This window comes from Garra rufa, chromosome 1, assembly GCF_049309525.1.
Source record: "Garra rufa chromosome 1, GarRuf1.0, whole genome shotgun sequence".
Classification (NCBI taxonomy): Eukaryota; Metazoa; Chordata; class Actinopteri; order Cypriniformes; family Cyprinidae; genus Garra; species Garra rufa.
In genome coordinates, this window is record NC_133361.1 from 86,069,299 (window position 1) to 86,093,425 (window position 24,127).

A 24,127-nucleotide genomic window follows, 5' to 3' on the forward strand; every position below is an offset into this window, starting at 1 on the left:
AAACTGTCTGAAAGGGTTAATTGAGATATTATGTGCACAGGGCAGAGAAATGTTGCAGACTGCAGAGAATAGAGCGTCCTGTGCCTGCATAAGATAAGAACAGATACTTTTGAACGTCTAACAGGATGTATGAGCTGTGTGTGTGTGTGCTGGAAAGAAACTTCTGCTTTTGGACGCCAACAGCAGAAGATGCACGGAAGAGTGATAACTCATATAAGGGTGTGTCTCTGAAAAGAGAATTCAGAAGCACTTAGGGAGCTTAGAAGAACGGAGCTTCTCCAGCGCTGTATATCTTACTCTTGATCTCTCCTATTTGCTGAGCTTGAATAAAACTTTTAAACTTTGACTGATTGACTCCAAACCATTTTTGAACATGCAGTGGACTCTTTGAAAGTCCAACAATTTGGTGACCTCCGACGTGATGGTAAAAGGAGTTTTTAGGACAAAGGGAGATATCTGAATTCAACACAAAGAGCCGGCTCTATAACTAAAAGGTAAGCAGAAACCTTTTTAATTAAATTCTGCTATTGAGTATTCTAAATGAAGTGTTGAATTGAGAATATTTTCTAATGTCAGTGGATGTGAATTGGAGAGACCAATAGTAAAATATTTTTGTAGAAATAAGAGCTATATAAGTAAGAAAATTCGTCTGTGTGACGGTTCGTCTGTGTGACGGTTTAAGAAATATTCGTCTGTGTGACGGTTCGTCTGTGTGACGGTTTAAGAAATATTCGTCTGTGTGACGGTTCGTCTGTGTGACGTTTTAAGAAATATTCGTCTGTGTGACGGTTCGTCTGTGTGACGGTTTAAGAAATATTCGTCTGTGTGACGGTTCGTCTGTGTGACGGTTTGAGAAATTCGTCTGTGTGACGGTCTAAGAAATATTCGTCTGTGTGACGGTTTGAGAAATTCATCTGTGTGACGGTCTAAGAAACATTCGTCTGTGTGACGGTTTAAGAAATTCGTCTGTGTGACGGGGTATATTGAAGGACAGAGTAGGGAGTGCGCAGACCATAAAAGACGTCATGGAGGGTGAATTCGATAGGGAATGTACGGAGTATGATTGTCCTACTCTTGGACAACAGTGGGATAAAATGATTGAAATTGTAAGAACCCAAACTGATCCAAAAGATATGAAAACACGCATGCTAGAATTGGAAATTTGTAAACATGAAATGATTGAGCATTTTGGTGATGATTGTATGGAAAAGAAGGGGTCTCTGTTTCAGAAAGTAGGGGTAAAAGAAAAGAGAGCGCAAGAAGCTCTTCAGAGACACAGAAAAGAGGAAGTGGGGCTATTGAAAAGGCGAACACACGCAAAAAGAGAAAAAGAGTTAGATGAAAATCCTATGTCTAACCCTGTCACTAATAGAATTTTCAGGGCAGCAATGCTACATGGAGCACCAGCTGGGGTGACTCAAGCAATGGAGCAGTCCCCTGAGGTACCAGGCAGTGATGATGCAAAGTGGAAAAGGTACGCAGAGATTAGAGAAAGAAAGAAGTGAGCTGTTGAAGCTGCGGAAGGAGCTTCTGAGACTGCAGGTCGAGGAGAGGAAGTCAGCTAAAAATAGAGAGCCGAAACAGATGGCTCAGCAACAGCCTACCCTCACACCCACGCAGCCACAACCACAGGCTGAGCCTGTACATAAAACTTCTGTAAAATACCATGATTATGTTCCACAATACCCCAAACAATAGCAGTGGAATGTAGGTAGGGGCCGCGGGGGAAGAGGCAGGAGAGGTGGGGTAAACAGGGGGGATAACTGTTTCAAATGTGGGGGAGTGGGACATTGGTCACCAGACTGCCCAGATAACCAAGGAAGGTGTTACAGATGTGGGGGAACTGGCCATATGGCCAGGGACTGCCACCAGCAACGAGAGGCAAATCCATACCTCGCTTCCTGAAACAGACAACCCTATCACGTTTTTTTACTGATGGTAGATGTCACAGAGCAGATGATGGAACATTGAAGGCAGGATTTGCTGTGGTTGAATTGCAGGGTGACAAATTTGGACAGTAAAAGCAGAACCCCTGGTGGGGAAACAGTCAGCACAGAAAGCAGAACTGTTAGCATTGATCAATGCATTGAGACACTCTGAGGGTAAAACAGCAAATATCTACTCTGATTCTGCATACGCAGTTTCCGCAGCCCATGTGGAGCTGCCTGTGTGGGTCAGATGTGGATTAACAACCTCATCCGGCCGGCCAATTACTCATGAGAAAGAAGCAAGAGAGCTCTCAGAAGCCATAACGCTACCTAGCAAAGTGGCTATTATTAAGTGCACTGGTCATTACTAAAGAATTGACCTACCATTGAATGAGGATGCAGATATGGCCATAAACAGAGCCAGATGTGACGTCCCTTCTCCCTGAGTTTTGACATTGCTGCCCCAGAACACAAATTCGTGAATTGGCTAAAATCTGTGCACAGATCAAATTGACATATTACTACAAACAATCAAGAGCAAATGGAGAGAACATCGTTGGACTGCTCCACTGAAGGTAACTGCACGCACTTCTCACTGTGTTAGTCTTGCAGGAAAAGGAGACACGTGGTGTCCATGGTTTGGTAGTTCTGTTTATAGAAACTACTTATCGCGCGATCACACCAGAATTCGCGAGATTACATAGGGCCTCGTGACGTCCGCTGTCAGTCATGACCGCAGCCGTTCCGCAACAAATCCGGACCTGGTGGGTATTGACGGACGACGGAACACGGAGCTGTTACGCAGCGGAGCCGTAACGCAGCCGTTATGCATCTGGTGGAAATTAGGGGAGAGCCACCGCGAGCGATGGCGACGAAGGAAACCTGGCAGAAGGAGATCGGCGAAGCCGGCGAGCCGTCACGCAACCACGGCGATCTGCGAAGCGCTGATCTGATGATCCGAAATGGTCAACGACACCACTTGTAACCGGTATAGTCTGCGTTGTGTTTTCTTTCTGTTGTACGAGTAACCAGACGGACATCAAGTGACGGTTCAACTGCTGCTTTAATCTGATAACACAGAATATGATTTTTAGCAGTGTGTTTTCGCCCTTTTCGTACTTTCTCTCCCATGCGGAGACAGTGCAGAAAGGGCGCGCAGAGGAAAGGAAATACAACTTTTAAACAACAAACTCAACAAGTGACAAAACAGCATACCTGATAACACAGAATATGATTTTTAGCAGTGTGTTTTCGCCCTTTTCGTACTTTCTGTTAAAGGAGAAAGTGCAACTCATTTAGCATATACATCGAACGCATCGACGAAACATCAAAATTAAATCACAATCTTAATAAAAACGAATTAATGAAAATACAAAATATACATGAAGAATAGAGTCAAATATATGATTTAAAGAGGAAAACTATCTTTTAAAGTGATATAAAAGTTAGAGATGACATCAGATTAATTGGAGCTTGACAGAAACCCACCTCTCTCATGCGGAGACAGCGCAGAAAGGGAAGAGGTGGTGCAAAGAAAGGAAATTAAGATTTACGCTGCTTGAAGAAATTTAAAGGGGAAGATGCACACACAGATAGGCATATCGGGTATACTTAACATTTTTTGTGTAATTCTATATACAAAATGAACATTACTTTTAATACCTGTTACACATAGGGCTGTGCAATTAATCAAATTCAGTTTCGATTTCTGCTTCAACGATCATGAAAATGCATTAATCGAGATGAAACGATTATTGCGTTCTGCCCTTTAACCAGTGGTGCGCTTTCGCTCCTCCATAAAAGTATAGTTTCACATGCAAATCAGCAAAAATCATGTAATGTGACTTTCATAAAACGGGACGTGCTTGATTTATTAATATAATATAATATAATATAATTATTTACAGTCACAGATCTTTAAATCTTTATTTAAAAGATGAATACATTGTCATAAGGATCCAGTTTCAGTTAGTTATACCTCTCTGCAAACACAAATTTAATTTTGATTTAAAAAACATCTTTTGAAATATTCATTTAGATTTTTTTTTTCAGTCCTGTAATTTGAATACCGAAATACTGGACTTTATTCTTGTTGAGAATATCACAAATGTTATTAGGTTATGTATTAGATATAAAAATATATCATAAGTATCAATGACTTTGGACTTTTGATAGATCTGCAGTTTGTCTCTTCAATTCATCCTACGTATAGCTGTAAAGTATTATACGTGTTTTATAATCTAAAATGATATTGATTTTAGAGAACAAGACTTTTATTTTTTTCTGGAGATGTGACGTCATAAGGCTGCGGCGCGCTCCTGCATCTGGGATTTAAACGGAGAAAGGTGTGTGCTTTTAACAACTGAAAGTGTTTAAATCAAAACAACTCGTTTACAGAATTGCATATAGAACTGTGAAATTATTTGTTAGCCAATACAACACTGTTATGCTTTATTTAGTGACACTGTAGTCCCTATATAGTGAATATTGTTACACAATGAAATCGGTCACTGTATGCTAAGTAGTGTTCAAAGAAACGGATCTTTTCGAAATTCCGATTCAATTGAATCAATCGATTCACCAAAATGATTCACTGATTTGAATCGCCGCACACTTACGACATCTGCTGCTCAAAACACTGGAAATGCAACGAGAACAACAAACAGCAAATGTTTTCATGAAAGTGGAATCTGATAAATGACTGCTAAACTAGGGAGATAATTGAGGAACACCCAGAGTTTTAGTTTACATTTATTTTTCTTTCTACCAAACACAGAAAAACTCCTGCTGAATGAACTGAGATCCACGTGACAAACTATTATAAAGATGGTGTTTATTAAAGAGGACAGTGAAGACATGAAGATTGAAGAAACATTCAGAGTCAAACAAGAAGATACTGAGGAACAAACAAAGATGGTGTTTATTAAAGAGGAGAATGAAGACATGAAGATTGAAGAAACATTCAGAGTCAAACATGAAGATACTGAGGAACAAACAGGTTGGTTTTCATGTTTCAACTCATTCATTTGAACCTTATTAAAATGTCCAGCTCTATAGCTGAGCAACCCGTCTCACGAAACTCTACTGACTTCGTGATTGGTAGATAGCAGGAGGGTGGCGCCTCAGACCAAAACACAAAATGACAACAATAACATCAGTTGTGGGCTGCAACTCTCACTTTTAAATGACAATATCCTGGCCAGACCACTGTTGTCAGTGATATAAGTATTTGAAATGAACATGATTTCTTAATGTCTAGTGACATTTCAGGGCCATTTTATGATTAACTGACATAAATTTCTTACATACGGTTCCTTTAAATTCTCTAACGTGAAGATAAACATGGCAGATTTTGTGTTTTCTTTTTTAAAGGAGCTAGTGTTTTTATTTATAATTATATGGTAGTTGTGATAAAAGCACAACAATATATATGTTACAAATTATTGGTTTTAATTATGGCTACAATTAATGGCTAAAATTAGAAAGAAATGTGTTTAATAGAGTCAGATCATCAGCAGTATTTGTCTCAATGAGTCTGGTCTTCATTTACCATTGGCTACTTGGTGAAAAAGATGCCAATAAGCCACAGATTTTAAATGTACAATCTTTATGTTGTTTTACATTCCATTTAATGTGAAATAGTTTATTGTCAAATAGTTAGTTTTTTTAATTAATTGGCAGCACTAGTCTAAGTGTTTTGATGTCTGTTACTTTCTGCCATTAAACTGCTGTTAATTTTCATTTTTCTTATTTGACCTCAGACCTGATGGCACTGAAAGAGGAGAGTCAAGAACTCAATGAAACAGAAGAGAAAGATCAAAATGAGGAACATGATTTCAAAACTGAAGAAAAATCAGTTAGTTGCTCACAGAATAAAAAGACTTCCTCACCAGAAATAAATAAGAAACCACACACTACAAACCTTAATTCTAACATGAGAATTCAGACTGGAGAGAGACCTTACAGCTGCCAACAGTGTGGGAAGAGTTTTACAAAGAAAAATAACTTTACTGTCCACATGAGAGTTCACACTGGAGAGAAACCTTTCACCTGCAAATTTTGTGGGAAGAGTTTTACACAGAAACATTACCTTACTGTCCACATGAGAGTTCACACTGGAGAAAAGCCTTCCATCTGCAAACTGTGTGAGAAGAGTTTCACATGTAATAGAAAACTTAAGACTCACATGAGAAGTCACTCTGAAGAGAATCCATTCCAGTGTGATCAATGTGGAAAGAGTTTTACTCTGAAATGTAATCTATATTGCCACATGAGAATTCATACTGGAGAGAAACCTTACTCCTGCAAACTGTGTGGGAAGAGTTTCTCACGAAAAGGAGTTCTTAAGACTCACATGAAAATTCACACTGGAGAAAAGCCTTTTACCTGCCCTCAGTGTGGAAAGAGTTTCAAGTATAAAGTAAGTCTTAAGATTCACTTGAGCATTCACACTGGAGAGAAACCTTACACCTGTGAACAGTGTGGAAATAGTTTTACACATAAAGTAAACCTTAAGGTTCACATGACAGTTCACACTGGAGAGAAACCGTACAAGTGTGTTCAGTGTGAGAAGAGTTTCACACGTCAAAGCAGCCTGATAAATCATGTGCAAACTCATTCTGGAAAGAAACTGCCGTTTTCTTCAATGCAAGAAGAGGTTTAGAAAATTAGCAATTTCTACAATAATCTACACATGCCTTTGAAATACATTCAATTGTAGTACTAAAGTACCAAAAGTAATCAAAATTAATATCAAAATTACTAAAACATTGTTCAAGAGTGTACTGAGAAAAAAGGTGTGTGAAATCTAGTCAGTGTTCACACCGGAACTGAATGTGGATTACATCTGGTCACCTTCATGCATCCTTCATATCTTTTTGTTTCACCACAAGGCTTTTTTGTTTTGTTTGTGTACTTCTGAGGCCATACCAGACCAAATCTTCAAATTGTGACTATGTAGAGTATGTCACTCAATTCCATGTGTTGATCTCTCTGAATCAAAATATTACTAATTATAATAATACAGCATTTTTTCTGTTGCTTAATTACACAATTCGGTCATTTTTAACAATACACTGCTCACACAGTGAGTAAAACTATTCAAAAATAGCTGTACAGACAGTTCAGGGAGCCATTGTTGATCAGGAAGCTCAGAAAGCCATGGCAGATCATGGAGCTCAGGAAGCCATGGTGGATCAGACAGTTCAGGAAGCCATTGTGGATCATGGAGTTTGGAAAGCGGTGGCTGAGTCATAGCCTGGGGGTCCTTAAGAAAACATACTGCACAACATATAAAATATTTACATTAAATTCTAACAAATGACAAATGTTACAGCCACACAATACATCATGTTTATAAAATATCTATACATTCCTACATATAAATTATTACAGACAACACCACCATATACAGTTGTTCAAAATAATAGCAATGTGACAAAAAAAGTAAGTTCAAAATCATTATAACTTTTATTTTAAACACTGCCAATTCTATTCTAAATCAAAACATGAAGAAAAAATGATCAAATTTGTTATTACTTTACTGAAAATGAAGAAAAATAAACATTAAGCTGTTCAAAATAGTAGTAGTGTCTGCATTTTACTTTACAAAGTCAAACATTTACTGTATAAACTGAAAACATGTTGTAGATTTTTTCTTTTGAATCACTGAACTTATATTTATTTGTATAACCAGAACTGCTACACAGCTATGTTGCACAGAGTCAGAGTTGCACAGAAACTTCTGGCACCTGTGAACAGGTATTCCAGCCCAGAACGAGACAGTCGCTGCGTTCGAAACCGCATACTTCCATACTATATAGTCGGCAAAAAGCAGTAGGCGAGCAAAAAAGTATGTTTGAATGTTCAGTATTCATAAAAGAGTAGGCGAGAATTAGTAGGCGAGTGGACTAATTCTCGCAAGATTCAGACGAACGTCTACTTAGAGTGCGGTCGAATATGCCTACTTACCTACTATATAGTAGGAAAAATTAGTACGTGAAGAAAGAAGTACGTTCGAAACCTCAGTATTCATAAAAGAGTAGGCGAGAAATCCCCGGATGTCCTACTGCTTCAGCCCAGATTCTGAAGTGTTCATCTGATGCACATCATTGAACGTGATTGGGAACCACAACGAGGGTGTTTACAAATGTATGACAAACCAAAACACGGTTCCCTGTCTTAAAATCGTAATTGTTGAACTGTATTGTAAACTGCTGATAAGCATAAGGTGTCAAGACGTTAGACAGTAACGTTAAAGTATATTTGTGATTTCGCTGTAAAACACGTTTTATTACATATAGCAACCATAGACATCTTAAAGATGATTACTAAATGTCTATTTAACAACTGACAGGAACATGTTGTAAGAGAATTAAATAAGCACATGACAACACCAAACTGTCATCTGAATGAGTGATGGAGGTTATGTGAGTTTATGTAGAGTTCACTGTTGTCAACACTGCTTTATATGAATGTAATGTAAATAAACACATGTACATATAGTAACTAAACATGAGTTATCTATTTCATTTGTCTATTAGTACTGTTGATAAATTTAGGAGCATTTGTATTGGATAAAAATCCAATTAACACAACAGCTACCTCACAAATATTGTGTGGTGGAGCAGGACCTGAAAGTAAAGGTGACAGCAGCATTTGTGGGGAAAAAAGTAAAATCTGTAACTTAATATAAAGTTGGGGTAATTTTGTTACTTCTAATACAGAGATCTAATGACATTGTGCTGTTAAAATGATAGCATTTGTATTGTATTTGTGCATCTTGGTATGATCAGAAATGTATGCAGACTGGTTTGTGCAGTGAGAAAAGAGAAATCAACAGCAGCATCCTGGAAATGGTCAAGTCCCATCGATGAGACCCTCCATCACTCCACCTGCCCTTTGTCTCATCTGGACCAGATGTTGCTGCGGTATCTTCATCCTCAGAGACCAAAAAGACAGCGAGAGCGTCTAGAGAAAAACTAAAATACTAATATGTCTGAATAATGCTTTGTTCCATGTGTCTTTGTTTATGTTCATGGTTATTTTTTATATTTTTTTACTCATTTATCCATGTTGCTGTCAGCAAATAGAATATAACTGTTTTATAAATATATGCATTAATTAATTACTTGATTGGAAAAAAAAACATGCTTGTTTTACTAAAAATATAATTAATTACAGGTCAGCATTTATCATTGTTATTGATCAGTGCATTTTAAGGTAATGCAACCCAAAATGAACCCAAAATGTTTCCGTTATACTGCAATCAGGGACAGCTGTTTCTTAAACATGACCATAAAATGAACAAATTTCATCAACATCAAAATATTTATAGAAAGATTAATTGAATCTGTCGCTCCTATGTTTTAAATTGTTGCGCCTGTTATAACGTCATTTGTCACATGACAACGTCAACATGGTGTAAGACGTGCAGATCACATCCATTGAGTATACTTATTGAGTATGCGGTTTCGAACGCAGCCAGCCCCTTCAACCGAAGTAATGCTGCCCATGATGACAATCACTTCCGCTTCCTCAATTTCAAACTGAATGTCTTCACTCAGTCCCAGCAGAGGAGCCACTTCTTCAAATTTGTTTCTCTGGGTTGTTGTCAAGTACAGACACCCAGCAAACTCTCTGGTACTCAAATGAGACAACTTGTATGTGGAACCAAACGCTACCTTGTCAATGAACCTTTTCACACGTGAGTTTAAAATATTCTATCTAACCCCAAAGATTGAGTCTTTTTTAGGGCGACCGTTATTTTAGAATGTTTAGCATTACTGTTTCCATGGTGACGCGTCATGTGACACACCGCAGCCACAATAGCACTGTAAGACACATGGATCGCTTTTTTTTTTCGTTTTCCCTTTTTTATCATTAATATTTACAAGCATGCTCGCTATATCATGAAATATCTGATATTCCGATTTCGAAATATGCGCAAGTAAATGTATTTAAAAGTCCAAACACGCTGAATGTTCGTGCTGAATCTGAGCTGTGGGATTTACAACACACAAATGCATCCTCTCCTCCCGAAAGACATTAAAGTAAGTCTCTGGTGAGCTGGGAGAAGAGGAGAGTGAACGTTATAGTTACCTGCATAATCTGTATATGATATCAATAAAATATGTTGTCAGAATATATTTGTAGGATCATTATTGCCGCTTCCATAGACATCAGTGTGTATTTTACAAACTATAAATGCATGGTTTTCCTAGTACTTATGTGTATTTAAATGTCGGAAACCTAAAATAAGCATTATATGGTTGAAAACACTTAATGGTTGTGATAATATGACAAGCACTCAGCGCGTCCGATCTGGCTCAGAGCCAGCCAAAGCGTCAAAACATATTTGAATTCAGCAGCTGATCACGTGATGCGGCAAACGTTCGAATCACACCGGTGTGATCGTACGCTTCAGGGTCTAACCAAGACAAATCACACCGGTGTGATCGTACGTGCTAAAGGGTTAAAAGATATACAGGTGCATCTCAATAAATTAGAATGTCATGGAAAAGTTGATTTGTAAGGAATAATTGACGACGAAGCGGAGTGGCCGTTACACCTCGGGTGTGCATTATTTTCGTAGAATTCTACGTCCCGAAGTCAATTATTCCGCTTATACTACAGTTACCACACCTCAAGACATCGATCAAATGATATATTTCAAGACATTCGTCCCGTTTTTATCCTTAAATAGCTATTGTGAGTAGGATTAATTTCTTACGCAGCTCATTCAACAGCTTCGTTGCTAGTTCCAAAACGTCATTTTAGAACTAGTAACGACGCTTGGGCTGTTAATAGCAAAATAATGCCGTTAATAATGAAGTTTAGACAGACCGACAGACAAGCAGACAGACGGAAAGAGTGAGGGAGAGAAACTAAGTGTATGACTTTACCTCTCTCACGTCTGTGTCTCTCAAACTTTAAGTTCATTTTCTTCAAGACCACGCCGTTGTTATGTTACCTCGCGTGTGAGAGCTGTCATGTCGTTTTTAAGTTGTTAATCGTCAGAGCAGCGCTAACAACATTAGCGCGAATGCTAACGCGAGTGCAAACTGTAACGTTATGTGTGTGCATCTGTGAGGAGAGTGAGAGAGGGCGAGAGAAATAGTTTGTGCTTTCCGTACATAATAAAACGTAATATATTGTGGAAAAAAACATGGAAATAATCTGTCGTTTTTATCCGGATGTTTACTGTATTTATTAGTTTGGCCAGTGTCATTGTGGGTTTTAGTTATTTTGCTGTTTTGGGCTGTAAGGACCTTTGAAATAACTGAAATCGTATATGGCGAAGTGATATAGACATGCACTGCGGTCTAAAGCTGCCTGGAACTACGTTCGCCGAGCGTTTCCCTGAATATAATGCACACCTCTAGAACGTTCGTCAGCCAATCAGATTCAAGCATTCAACGGCCCTGTAGTATAAGTGTAGGTAATTTCCATCGCTTTATGCTTAGAATATTATTTTTGTTGAAATTAAACAAACGAGTAAATTACTATTAAAACAATTATATGGTTGTTAGTAGGGCTGGACCAGAATATTCAAATCGAATATTCGTTCGGTGGGTTGGCATTCGATTTTAAATTTTGAGATTCAATATTCGTTTTTTTTTCATACACCTTGCATCCCCCGCAAAACGATTCTCATTTGCGCTTAAATATTAATGAAGAAGATCAGACTGCTGCGCCACTAACACAGAAACAGCAAAAAAAAAAAAAAAAAAAGAGAGAGAGAGAGAAATTGAGTAATATTTGAGAGACACTATAAAGTACAGTCGGGCCCACTTACAGTTTTTCTCAATTGCTTAAACACATTTCTTGAAATTGTGCCTCTTATTTGCGAAACTCTAAACACAAATCCACAACTTCTAACTCAATTCCCCAAACTTCCTATATTGAGGTCAAAATGAAGCTCTCCACTCAAAACAACTCAATCTTGCTGAAAAACCAAACTTTTCTCTCAGACATGACACACAAATCCTCAAAAAAAACACACACTACAACACAGTTTTACACACTGATGAGATAAATTCAAAACAATACTACAAAAACAATAAAAATAAAAAACTTTTCACATGATAAACACAACAAATGTATGCATTTGCAAGTGTTTTATTTCTTACAGTTTTTTCCAATTGCTAACACACTAAAATGACATGCACAGCACAATTATTTAAACTGACACACAGAGAGCAAAACTTCTTCTCAAGTCTCCAAAAGTCTAAACACATTTTCTGCTTTACACACATTTTGCAATTCAAAATGACACTTTTTACAGTTTTTTCCAATTGCTAACACACTAAAATGACATGCACAGCACAATTATTTAAACTGACACACAGAGAGCAAAACTTCTTCTCAAGTCTCCAAAAGTCTAAACACATTTTCTGCTTTACACACATTTTGCAATTCAAAATGACACTTTTTAAATGCACTGAAAACGTCTCGGGTTACGTATGTAACCTTAGTTCCCTGAGGGAACGAGACGCCGCGTCTAGAACGCTATGGGGAATGCCATTGGCGGGCCGCACTCTGAACTATGTCTAACAACCAATGAATGACGGGGGGTGACGTCACAGGCGCGGTGACGTCACCAACCAGGAAGTATAAAGCACGTGCGTTTGAAGCCGGCGGCAGCTCTTAGGAATGAAGCGAGCGCCGCAGGGTGCGGGAATTATGGTCCGAGACGCGGCGTCTCGTTCCCTCAGGGAACTAAGGTTACATACGTAACCCGAGACGTTCCCTTCCGGGAACTCGAGCCGCGTCTAGAACGCTATGGGGAACGAGACTACCAACGCCCCCATAATTTCCGAGCCCTGCTCAACCAGGGTGGAAAAAGAGAGAACCCTTGTCTAGCATTACGCGGACAAGAAGGTCCCTGTAGTCCTCGGCCCTCGGGCACACGAGGAATGGTAGTCTTCCTCTGTCTGGTCGCCAGCCAGAGCGAGAGGTACTCCACGGCCCTCAGGCACACGCAGAGTCTTAGTCCTTTGTCTGGGAGTTAGCCAGAACAAGAGGGACCGAATGACCACTGTCTAGCACTTGGCGGACAGATGGTGTGGGAAGTCCTCGGTCCGCAGACCCACGAGGACGGTGAGCTCGACCTCAAGGCTCCTCGGCCCTCGGGCACACGAGGAGAGGGTGATCCTTTGTCTGGGGGTTCAGCCAGAACAAGAGGGATCCAAGGCTCGGCCTGGAGCTCCGCCAGGACGCGAGGGAATAAGCCATTGTCTAGCATTACGCGGACAAGAGGGCACTGCAATCCCCGGCCCTCGGGCTCACGGGGAAGACAGTAGGTGCCTCTGCCTGGTAGCCAGCCAGTGCATGAGGCACTCCTCGGCCTTCTGTGAAGGCAGACGAGGAGTCTTAGTCCTTGGTCTGGGGAAAGCCAGAAACCAGAGGGACCGGAGTACACTCGGTCTGATAGCATCCGCGTCAGAACACGAGGAGAATTAAGCCATTGTCTAGCATTCCGCGGACAAGAGGGCTGTACAGTTCTCGGCCCTCGGGCACACGAGAACCGTGACCTCTGCCTGGTTCGCCAGCCAGTGCGAGAGGCACCCCTCGGCCCTCGGGCTCACGAGGGGTCTTAGTCCTTTGTCTGGGGGTTCTGCCAGGACAAGAGGGACCGAAAGGGCTTTTGTCTAGCTTTCACGGACAAAAGGGGTAAAGTTTTGCAGATCTCTTATGAGTGGCGAAACGACTTCTCTTCTTTCCGCAGAAAGAATGCGCCTTGAGAAGTCTCCTCCTGGCTAGGGAGGTGGCTGACCCTCTAGGCCTAGCGCACTAGACCGAGAGTACAGCCGAGCCTGGAGCGGCTCTGAGGTCGAGCTCGTAATACCTAACGAATGTTAGGGGCGTGGACCAACCCGCAGCATTACAGATGTCTTGTATTGGGACACCTGCCGTCAGAGCTCTCGAGGCACTCATGCCCCGAGTAGAGTGAGCCTTGAGTCCCATCGGTGAGGGGAGATCAGAGGACTCGTAAGCAGTAGTTATGGCATCGATGATCCATCTACTAATAGTGGGCTTTGAAGCTGGGCTCCCCCTCTTAGGGGGGCCGTAACAGACAAACAGTTGCTCTGTTTTACGCCACGTGGCAGCTCTGTGGACGTAAGCGTCTAAAGCTCTGACTGGGCACATGCAGTTTAGCTTCCTGTGACCTGGCTCCACGTATGGAGGAGGATAAAACGCCTGCAGTGTTACTGGCTGCGGTGCTAGGGAGGGGACCTTCGGGACGTACCCGACCCTGGGATATAGAAAGGCCTTGGCCATCCCTGGGGCAAACTCTAAGTGAGATGGGGCCACTGAAAGGGCCTGCAGGTCGCCTACTCTCTTGAGGGAGGTGAGTGCTAACAGGAGCGCCGTCTTAACTGTGAGGGCGCGATCCGTAGACTCCTCTATGGGCTCGAATGGAGGCTTGCAGAGAGCTTCTAGCACCACAGCGAGGTCCCACGTGGGGACCCTGGGTGTCACTCGAGGCCTCAGCCTGAGCGCACCGCGGAGGAACCGTATGACCAAGGGCTCTCTACCTACTGAGAGGCCACCTAAAGGGGCGTGGTAGGCACTTATGGCCGCCACGTATACCCTTAGAGTGGAGTGAGCTAGCCCTGCGGATAGGCGAGACTGTAGGAACTCCAGAACTGTACCAACCGGGCAGTTGACTGGGTCCAGGTGGCGCTCGCGGCACCATCTCGCGAATAAGTTCCACTTAAAGCCATACAGTTTCCTCGTAGAGGGAGCTCTGGATTGGAGAAGGGTCTCAACAACCTCGGTTGAGAGACCCGCTCCTATGAGTTGTGCCCCCTCAGGGGCCACACCCATAACCTCCACTTCTCTGGGTGGGGGTGGCATATCGCGCCCCCAGCCTGAGACAGGAGGTCCCTCCTGACGGGAATCTCCCACGGAGAGCCGTCTAGGAGAGATACCAGGTCCGAGAATCATACTCGTGCCGGCCAGTACGGGGCTACTAGTAGCAGCCGCACTAGAAACCGACGGACCCGTTCCAGAACTCCCGGGAGCAGAGCGATCGGGGGAAAGGCGTACAGACGCAGCCTCGGCCACGTCTGTGCCATGACCTCCAGCCCCAGTGGAGCTGGAGGAACTAGAGAGTACCAGAGGGGACAGTGCGATATCTCCTGAGTCGCAAACAGGTCCACCTGTGCCTGGCCAAACACTCTCCAGATCTGCCTCACCACCTCTGGGTGAAGCATCCATCCCCCGGGCCTCGGCCCCTGCCTTGACAGGACGTCTGCTCCCATATTCAGATGTCCAGGGATGTGGACTGCTCTCAGGGAGAGGAATTTCTCTTAAGACCAAAGGAGTATCCGGTACGCCAGCTTGTATAAGGGGCGTGAGCGGAGTCCTCCTTGGTGGTTTATGTAGTGAACCACCGCAGTGCTGTCTGTACGGACCAGCACATGTCTGCTTCTTAGGTCTGGGAGAAACCTCTTTAGGGCCAGGAATACTGCCAGCATCTCTAAGCGGTTTATGTGCCACGAGAGATGGTGGGCGTTCCATAGGCCTTGGGCTGAGTGGCCACGCATGACCGCTCCCCAACCGGCAAGGAAAGCGTCGGCCGCTAGCGTGATGCGGCGACCAGGCGCTCCCAGTACCGGTCCCTGAGAGAGGAACCAGGGTTTCCTCCACATGGCCAAGGCACGTAGGCAACGCCGCGTGACCTTGATCTTGCGGAGTGGGTTTCCCCTCGGGGAGAACCCCCTGGTCCTGAGCCACCACTGTAGTGGTCTCATGTGCAGCAGTCCAAAAGGTATCACGTTGGAAGCGGCTGCTATAAGACCTAACAGTACTTGAAACTGTTTGACAGTGAGTGACTGGCCTAGCTTTACTGCATTCACTGCGGTCAGTATGGAATCGACTCGTGCAGGAGACATGTGTGCCTGCGTGGAGATCGAATCCCACCCTACGCCTAAGTAAGTGGTCCTCTAAAGTGGAGAAAGCACATTCTTCTTGGCGTTGAGTCTCAACCCTAACTCTTTCATGTGAGCGAGAACAGCACCTCGATGCTGAACCGCTAACTGTTAGTTGAGTATGCGGATGCCCTGGAGTCACAATGGAGCCAGCGCAGCATCCACACACTTCGTGAAAGTGCGGGGTGAGGAAGCTAGGCCGAAAGGAAGCACTCTGTCTTGGTAAGCCTTGCCCCTGAAAGCGAACCTGAGATACTTCCTGTGCTGAGGAACCAGAAAGTTCACTAAGGGTACCAGCCTCTCGGGACTGGTGTCTGGATTTACTTGAGGAACTAACTCGGAGTCCTGTAACAGCGAACTGGCAGGAAGCGCCGGAATTAGCTCCTCGGAAAACCCCCACGGGGGTTGCGAACTCTCCAGGGCCGCTACGTTTCCGGGCGGACCAGCTAGAGGATGCTCGCGGGAGATAGCCGCGCCCTGTAACACTGGCAGGGTTAGCTGACTCATCTCCTGAGGGCCACGAAGGGGTCTGAAACCCACACCTGGAGGTACGGTGCAAACCCCCTCGAGAAGGGCTGCCCTCAACGGCCCTGAACCACAACCGTCAGGGCCGCTTAGCCGAGGACTTCCTTGACTGGAGGACGACCCTCAGGTCAGGCCTCTTCGTCTTGGAAGCCCCCGACTTAGAGCGCTGCTTTCCGGGTCCCCTAGGCTGGGCCGGGGGAGCACGGGCGGCAACGCTCTGCTTTTGTGCCTCTCTATGGGAGCTCATACACGGCTGAGGCTGCATCTTAGATGGAGCAGCAGCCTCAGAGGAGAACACGCGGCGAGGAAGGAAAGTTCTGAACGCCGCCGCCTGCTTGCGGGCCTCCTGGTGCCTGGCCACAACGGTATCAACCGAAGCACCAAAGAGGCCAGATGGTTGCAGGGGGGCGTCTAGAAGCGTGACCCTGTCCTTGTCTTTTACGTCGGACAGGGTCAGCCAGAGATGCCTCTCCGCGGCCACCAGGGCTGCCATAGACCGCCCAACAGCACGGGCGGCCTCCTTGGTGGCGCGGAGAGCGAGATCTGCAGTTTTTTGCATCTCTGTAACGCTAACTTCCTCGCCGCTGCTGAACTCCTTCAGCAGGTCAGCCTGGTAGGCTTGCAGGATGCCCATGGTGTGAAGGCAAGACCCTGCTTGACCTGCTGCCGTGTATGCCTTACCCATCAGGCCAGAAGTGACTTTAAGGGGCCTGGTGGGCAAGGACGGAGCCTTCAAGGACGACGCCGAGCCGGGTGACAGATAGCCCGCAAGCGTCTGTTCAACCCGTGGCATCGTCCTATAGCCATTCTCCTCTGCCCCCCCCACATTTCCATAATTTTCAGCGGGGGAGAAAAGACGGGAGGAGTATGGCTTTTCCCACGATCTCGCTAGCTCTTGGTGGAGATCGGGGAAGAAGGGAAGGCTCCGTTTTGGAGGTGCTGACTTTGTCCGCAGGAAGCGATCATTTAATCGGCTTCGCCGCGGCTCATGTGATTGCTGTTGTTCTGCGGGCCATGTGATGTGTAGTTTGGCTACCGCATTAGTCAGCACCTCTATGAGCTCCTCATAGTGAGGCGAGCGTGATGGCGGTTGTGGTTCCTCTGTAACACTTTCAATGTCAACCTCCTCGGAGGAAGACAAGAGGAACTCGGGGACCTCCTCCCGGGGGGAAGAAACCGCAGCGCGGGCTTCCACATCCAGGAGGAGATCGCTCGATCCGCTGAGTGAGGGCGGAGATAGGGGATCACCCGTCTCCATACCCTCCAGCAGATCGAGCTGCGAGCCCCACGAGTGCAGCAGCCGCTCCGCCTCGGCGGAAGCGGGGCCAGACCCACGGGGCACGCTAGTGAAAACCCCCTCCTCGAAGAGGGCTTTCCGGGAGCGAAGCAGACGCACCGGCAGGCGTTCACAGTGCTCACAGCCAGCCTTTTCGAGGGCTGACTGTGCATGCTCCGCTCCCAAGCAGACCACACATAGACTGTGTGTATCCCCACCAACAATGAAGCGTTGGCAGGGAGGGACACACTGTCTATGCGGGCGCTTAACCACCATCAAACTCTTTTTCTTAATAGGTTGTAAAGATGCCATTCTACTCAAATAAAAGTGTGTCAAACTGGACACAAAAACAGCAGAAATGGCAAGACAGACACAGACACAGAGCGCTCTCGCTGAATGACAAAAGCTGCCGCCGGCTTCAAACGCACGTGCTTTATACTTCCTGGTTGGTGACGTCACCGCGCCTGTGACGTCACCCCCCGTCATTCATTGGTTGTTAGACATAGTTCAGAGTGCGGCCCGCCAATGGCGTTCCCCATAGCGTTCTAGACGCGGCTCGAGTTCCCGGAAGGGAACAGTTCTCTGCATAAGACACAACAATCTGACATAAAGTCACATGCTTGCCATTTCAAAACCCTGCTATTCAAAATGACACTGCATGAGCTAATTGGCCAATTACATGTGCCACCTATCCAAACACCTCAATGGTTAATTGTGAACACTTCAATCAGGATGTAAGCACTATAAAAAGACCACAGCTGAGAACTTTTGGTAACACTTTCTATGAAGCCCCTATTTATAACACATTATAAGGGTATTTCTAAGGCATTATAATAAATGCATAATGCATTATAAGAAACCTTATAATATGTTATACTATCTCATGAATAATCATAATAACAATTATAATACATTATAATACTTGAGTATTTGAGGTTATAACTTTTAAGATTATGATCATTTATAACACACAATGAACGGCATATTAAATCTTTTTAATTTATAATGGACTATATCATATTACATTTATTTTTTTACATTATATTACGCTTTATTTTGATGGTCCCCTAAGTCTATTGACTATAAGCTTAAACTTTCTAACTACATGCCAACCAACACTCCTTAGAGTATTAGTAGGCTTAGGTTATGGTTGGGCTAGGTAGAATGTTCATGTACTTGCAAAGTTACTTATAATATAACATAATAGTTTGTCTTTTGGGGAAACATCGAAATTTAGTGTTAGCATATATTCAGCATAATAACAATTACTGCTAGCTGACATGCAGTTGCAGAGTTAATTATCAAAAGCTGTCTGAAGGGTACCATCAAAATCATCAAACTGTTCATATTACACATTTATCTAAACTGATACCTGATCTTAGGGTTCTTTGGGAAATATTATAATTACTTATAAGTGGTCTTTGTATGCTTTAAGTAAAGTGACATGAGAAACATGGCAAGATATGAGACTTATAATATGTTATAACTATGAGGAGGTAATCATTCTCTTAAAAGCTATAACCACAAAAAAGTACAAATTATAATACATTAAAACTGTTCTTATGAATACTCATGAGATGATATAACATATTATAAGTTTTTTTATAATGCATTATGCATTCATTATAATGTCTTAAGAATACCCTTATAATGTATTATAAATAAGGGCTTCATAGAAAGTGTTACCGAATATTTTTGTTCAGTCCCATGTAAATATATCTGCTGTGCATATGTTGCACTGACTTGTTTACTGTAGTGAAAAAAAATAAAATAAAAAAATGTTGCAACAGGATGTGTGTTTATCTGCATATTCCTGTGCATGTGAACAATCTGGTACATATTTTAGTATTATGGCAAAGCATACTAAAGATGGGGGTGCTTTTCATTATGCCCAAGAGTGTGTAGTTGGTTAGGCAAAAATCTGGTAATATGAATGAAGTGTGTGCCATTTCATGCAAAAGTTTGATTTTGATAATGCTATGTGTAGTTTCGGTTGCAGTGCTTCATTTTACAGGATATATGAGGTATTTTGCAGTTTGGGTGTGTGGTTTTGTGAATTGTGTTAAGTATTTTGATAAAACCAGACCAGTTTGAAAAATTGTGTGTTAGCAATTGGAAAAAAACTGTAAATGCACTGAAAACAGTTCTCTGCATAAGACACAACAATCTGACATAAAGTCACATGCTTGCCATTTCAAAACACTGCTATTCAAAATTACACTGCATGAGCTAATTGGCCAATTACATGTGCCACCTGGCCAAACACCTCAATGGTTAATTGTGAACACTTCAATCAGGATGTAAGCACTATAAAAAGACCACAGGTGAGAACCTTTTTTTTTTCTTTTCTTTTTTTAACTGTAATATATTTTTTCTGAAATTTTATTTTGCAGTCTACTGTTTTTTGTAAGAATATTTTTGTTCAGTCCCATGTAAATATATCTGCTGTGCATATGTTGCACTGACTTGTTTACTGTAGTGAAAAAAATATAAAATAAAAAAATGTTGCAACAGGATGTGTGTGTATCTGCATATTTCTGTGAATATGAACAATCTGATACATATTTTAGTATTATGGCAAAGCATACTAAAGATGGGGGTGCTTTCCATTATGCCCAAGAGTGTGTAGTTGGTTAGGCAAAAATCTGGTAATATGAATGAAGTGTGTGCCATTTCATGCAAAAGTTTGATTTTGATAATGCTATGTGTAGTTTCGGTTGCAGTGCTTCATTTTACAGGATATATGAGGTATTTTGCAGTTTGGGTGTGTGGTTTTGTGAATTGTGTTAAGTATTTTGATAAAACCAGACCAGTTTGAAAAATTGTGTGTTAGCAATTGGAAAAAACTGTAATTTACAGTAATGTACTGTAGAAAACAGAACAAAACAGCAAACAACAACAAAATAATTATTCTGCCCAACATCCTGTGTTTGGTCTGGAACAGGCCAAAGAACCTCTTCAGCATCACAGGCTAAATTAGTCCTGGCCAGGCAGCAGGGGTCAAATCCTCTTGCATGCCTGATTCAACCCTGGCACCCATCAACTAAAATATATGAGACTGCTTGTCTTCTTTCCCTTGCCCTTCCTGTCTCTTCCATGTTGTCGTTGTCGTCATCATCCTACTCCTTCTTCTCCTCCTCTTCCTCTTTCACCTCCTACTCTTCCACTTCAAAATTACATATTACTATAGGTGGGATATTGATTGAAAAAGACTGAATAGGATTCAAAGTTACACTTGTACTAGTGGTCTGACAAAAAAAAAAAATGCATTACAACGTCATTGTGAAGCAGAAAAGAAAAGGAAATATGGGCACAAAGGTGAAAATAAAAATAAGAAAGCCCACTGTCAGAATTTGTAACTCCTGTGTTGTCCTCTGTCTATATATGCTTTCCAATTGAAGGTTCATGAGATGTGCCTTTGAGCTTTTTCAGAGAACTGCTTTATCATTGGTTGATCTTTATTATCTTCATTAGTGAAAGTCAAGATTCACTTGAATAATTCATGGCAAATTGACAAAAAGTCTAATAGAAATGTGTAGAATATATGATTGACAGTTTATGACAACTAGATAAAATTTTTTGCATTTAGGTAATGACTTATACAATGAGCTAATGACTTGATGTTTTGAGGGGTGAGACTATTACACAGAGAACTATATAATACATTTTGAGCAACATGACAATAGCAACTGATAATGTAGGAAACCGCAGACAAATGTATATAATCAGTTGTATGAATGTGCCAAAGCAATCACAACTTGATCAAAAGAAAGAGAAGCTTTTTATGATGTGCACAAGAGACTAGATGATGTGGATGTTGAACAAGTAGTTTTGGCAGTTTCATTTCTGATCTGAGAAATGCACCAAAGTGACTGAGAAACACTGTAAGCTGACTTTGGCTCTTTTATCTCCATTGAAGATTCTGATTGGTGTGTGCTAAATTTTGACTCCTAGTGTTTCCACTTGGGTAATTGTGTGCTAATTGAGCTCAGACTTCGCAGACTTGAGTGAACAATATTGAATGCTTGTGCTTTCTAAATGACCACATGGTGTAAGCACTGAGAAATGTAGGGATTTGTGTGTAGAGTTTTGCAGTAACAGTTCACCAAATATAACTCATGTGTCAAAGCAGGGAATAGTGTTTAATGTTTAGGGAAATGGGTGTGCTTTTTGAGAAATGGCGTTATAGTTTTGAAATTTTAGTTCAAAAGACTGGTTATAGTGTTTTAGCAATTGAGAAAAACTGTAAATGGTTTAAGCAAAACTAGGGCTGTGACTGTCGTAATGACAACTGCGCCTCTGCTTTAAATGCACGCATAGGCTAAAGCTGACCGCAAAGCCCCCGCAAAAATAATTACCATGAATGTGTCGGGGAAAAAGTAGGGAGATATTTGAATTATTTATTAAAAAACTAGTATTTGACACAAAGATGAAGTTGACGATCCTGATGCCATTTGCTCATTGACACGGCTTTAATACCTAAATGCATATGCATTAGGCCTATAGCTATTGGAAGAGTTTTGTTTTCGATTTGAATTATTTATTCTGATTGTTCACTGACTGAAGTGCTCAAATAAACACGCACGTTTGTTAATAATGTTTGGGCCTCATTTATTTTGGGTTTCAACATAATATACATAGGCTGTGTATTTTATATAGGCTTATATACACAAATGTTATATATAATGTATATATATATTTATTTATAAATAATTTAGATATGAATAATTTATTTATATATAAACACCGCGCCATTTTTTTCGTTCTTCTTTTATTTACAGTTTTTTACAATTGTTTACACTCTAAAATAAAAATTTCCACACAATTTGCAAAATTCTACTCCAAGGAGCAAAACACCGCCACAGATTTGCACACCATTACACATAATGTCTGCTTCACTCTTTTTGCAAAACATTACACACAGTGATTTGTAAAACTCTACACACATTTCGACACCTTAGACACAGATAAGGATTGTGAGGTTACTTCCTTGTCATTACAAAGCCCCGGATTGCCAATGACCACACTAATGAACAAATTGGATAAACACATCCACAAGGTGTGGAAGCACACATGTGCTAATTTGAAAACGCAGCACTCAGGTGTGCTATAAAAGGCAGCAGGTGAGTTCACCTGTATTCATCAAAAATGATGTGGATGAAATCTTATGGCCTGATCCAGCCAGACGGAGAGATGAGGAATAGTTACAGTATTTGTGTTGCTTTTTTTTTTCAGAGTCAAACTGTATGTACTTCAGGCAGTAATTTTTATTTGTCTACAGATTTTATTTGTTTCATTGATTTCATTGTTGGTTGATTACTGTAACTAATTATGGTAAGAAATACTGTATTTCTTGAATTGAAATAAATACTTGAAATATTCAGTCTGCAGCATCAGTGTTGTGCAGTGCTTGGTAAGTTTATAGTAGGCCTATTTGTGTACATTCTCCCTATATCTCAAACTAATCATGATGAATGTTGTGGGTTTGTCACTATTTTGTTTTGTCATCGAAATGATCCCTTACATAACAATATCTGCCCAAAAATCTAGCACATGCTATTTCCTAAAATTAGTTTTTTTTTACAAATGTGTTTTTTATTTATCACAGCAGTGTGAAACTGTCTGCAATAGTGTCTGATCATTGATATCTGTGTTGGATAAATGAAAACTAATAGCATTTTCACAAATATGTGTATATGTTTTGACTGAAATGTGTATTGTTTGACTGAAGTGTGTCATTTTGCAAACAATCTAGGCATTCTGCAAATTGAGTGTGGCATTTGGATAATTGTGATTATATTCTGAAAAAAAGAACCCGGTTTTCAAAATTGTGTGTAAACAATTGAAAAAAACTGTAAATAGCCTACCCTTCACGGTGCCAGTAATTACTGTGCTAATTTCTGATTTAGGAGTGATTTGTTTGTTAAAATTTTTTAGGCTACCTTATTAAAAGTATTGCACTTAACAGACCTGTGTGTTTTGTATCATTAGCGCAGTGTCCGTTCATGAAGCATATAAGCTCTGCCTGCGTGAGGCGCGTCACATCCAGCAATGTTCTATTACAATTTATTAATTCTGAACGTGTGGTGTGTCCATATTGCACCAAAATGCAACACTGCACTCCCTTGGGTCCACAGCAAAAATCATTTGGATGAACTGTTCTCGACATAATAAAAATGCAAACAGAAAGACATACAGAGATTCCTGCCTTTATTAGAGAGAAGAATATGTTCAGCCCCTCCCACCGAAGCTTCGAATATTCGATGTTGATTACTACCGAAGCTTCGAAGCTCAAAAAATGGTATTCGGACCAGCCCTAGTATTTTCGAAAAACATTTACAACTTATATACTTTTTAATCTCAAACCCTCATCTTGCTGAGACAAGACAATAATTTGAGGTTAAAAAGTACAGAAATTGTAAACATTTTTAGAAAATAACCCATTTTTTTTCTAGCTAAGA

At 41.7% G+C, this 24,127-nt stretch overlaps 1 protein-coding gene across 2 annotated transcripts; it reads left to right on the forward strand.

Annotated features, from left to right (window-relative positions):
* Positions 1 to 322: 322 nt before the first annotated feature.
* LOC141339899 (uncharacterized) lies at positions 323 to 8,440 on the forward strand. Of its 2 annotated transcripts, XM_073844985.1 has the most exons (3): positions 323 to 4,273; positions 4,705 to 4,926; positions 5,690 to 8,440. In XM_073844985.1, the coding sequence occupies exons 2-3, from the start codon at positions 4,755 to 4,757 to the stop codon at positions 6,589 to 6,591; spliced, it is 1,074 nt and encodes a 357-aa protein (XP_073701086.1). In that variant the 5' UTR covers positions 323 to 4,273; positions 4,705 to 4,754; the 3' UTR covers positions 6,592 to 8,440. The 2 variants fall into 2 exon arrangements, with proteins under 2 accessions (XP_073701086.1, XP_073701085.1); XM_073844984.1 differs by having other exon boundaries at positions 323 to 4,926.
* The last annotated feature ends 15,687 nt before the right edge of the window (positions 8,441 to 24,127 follow it).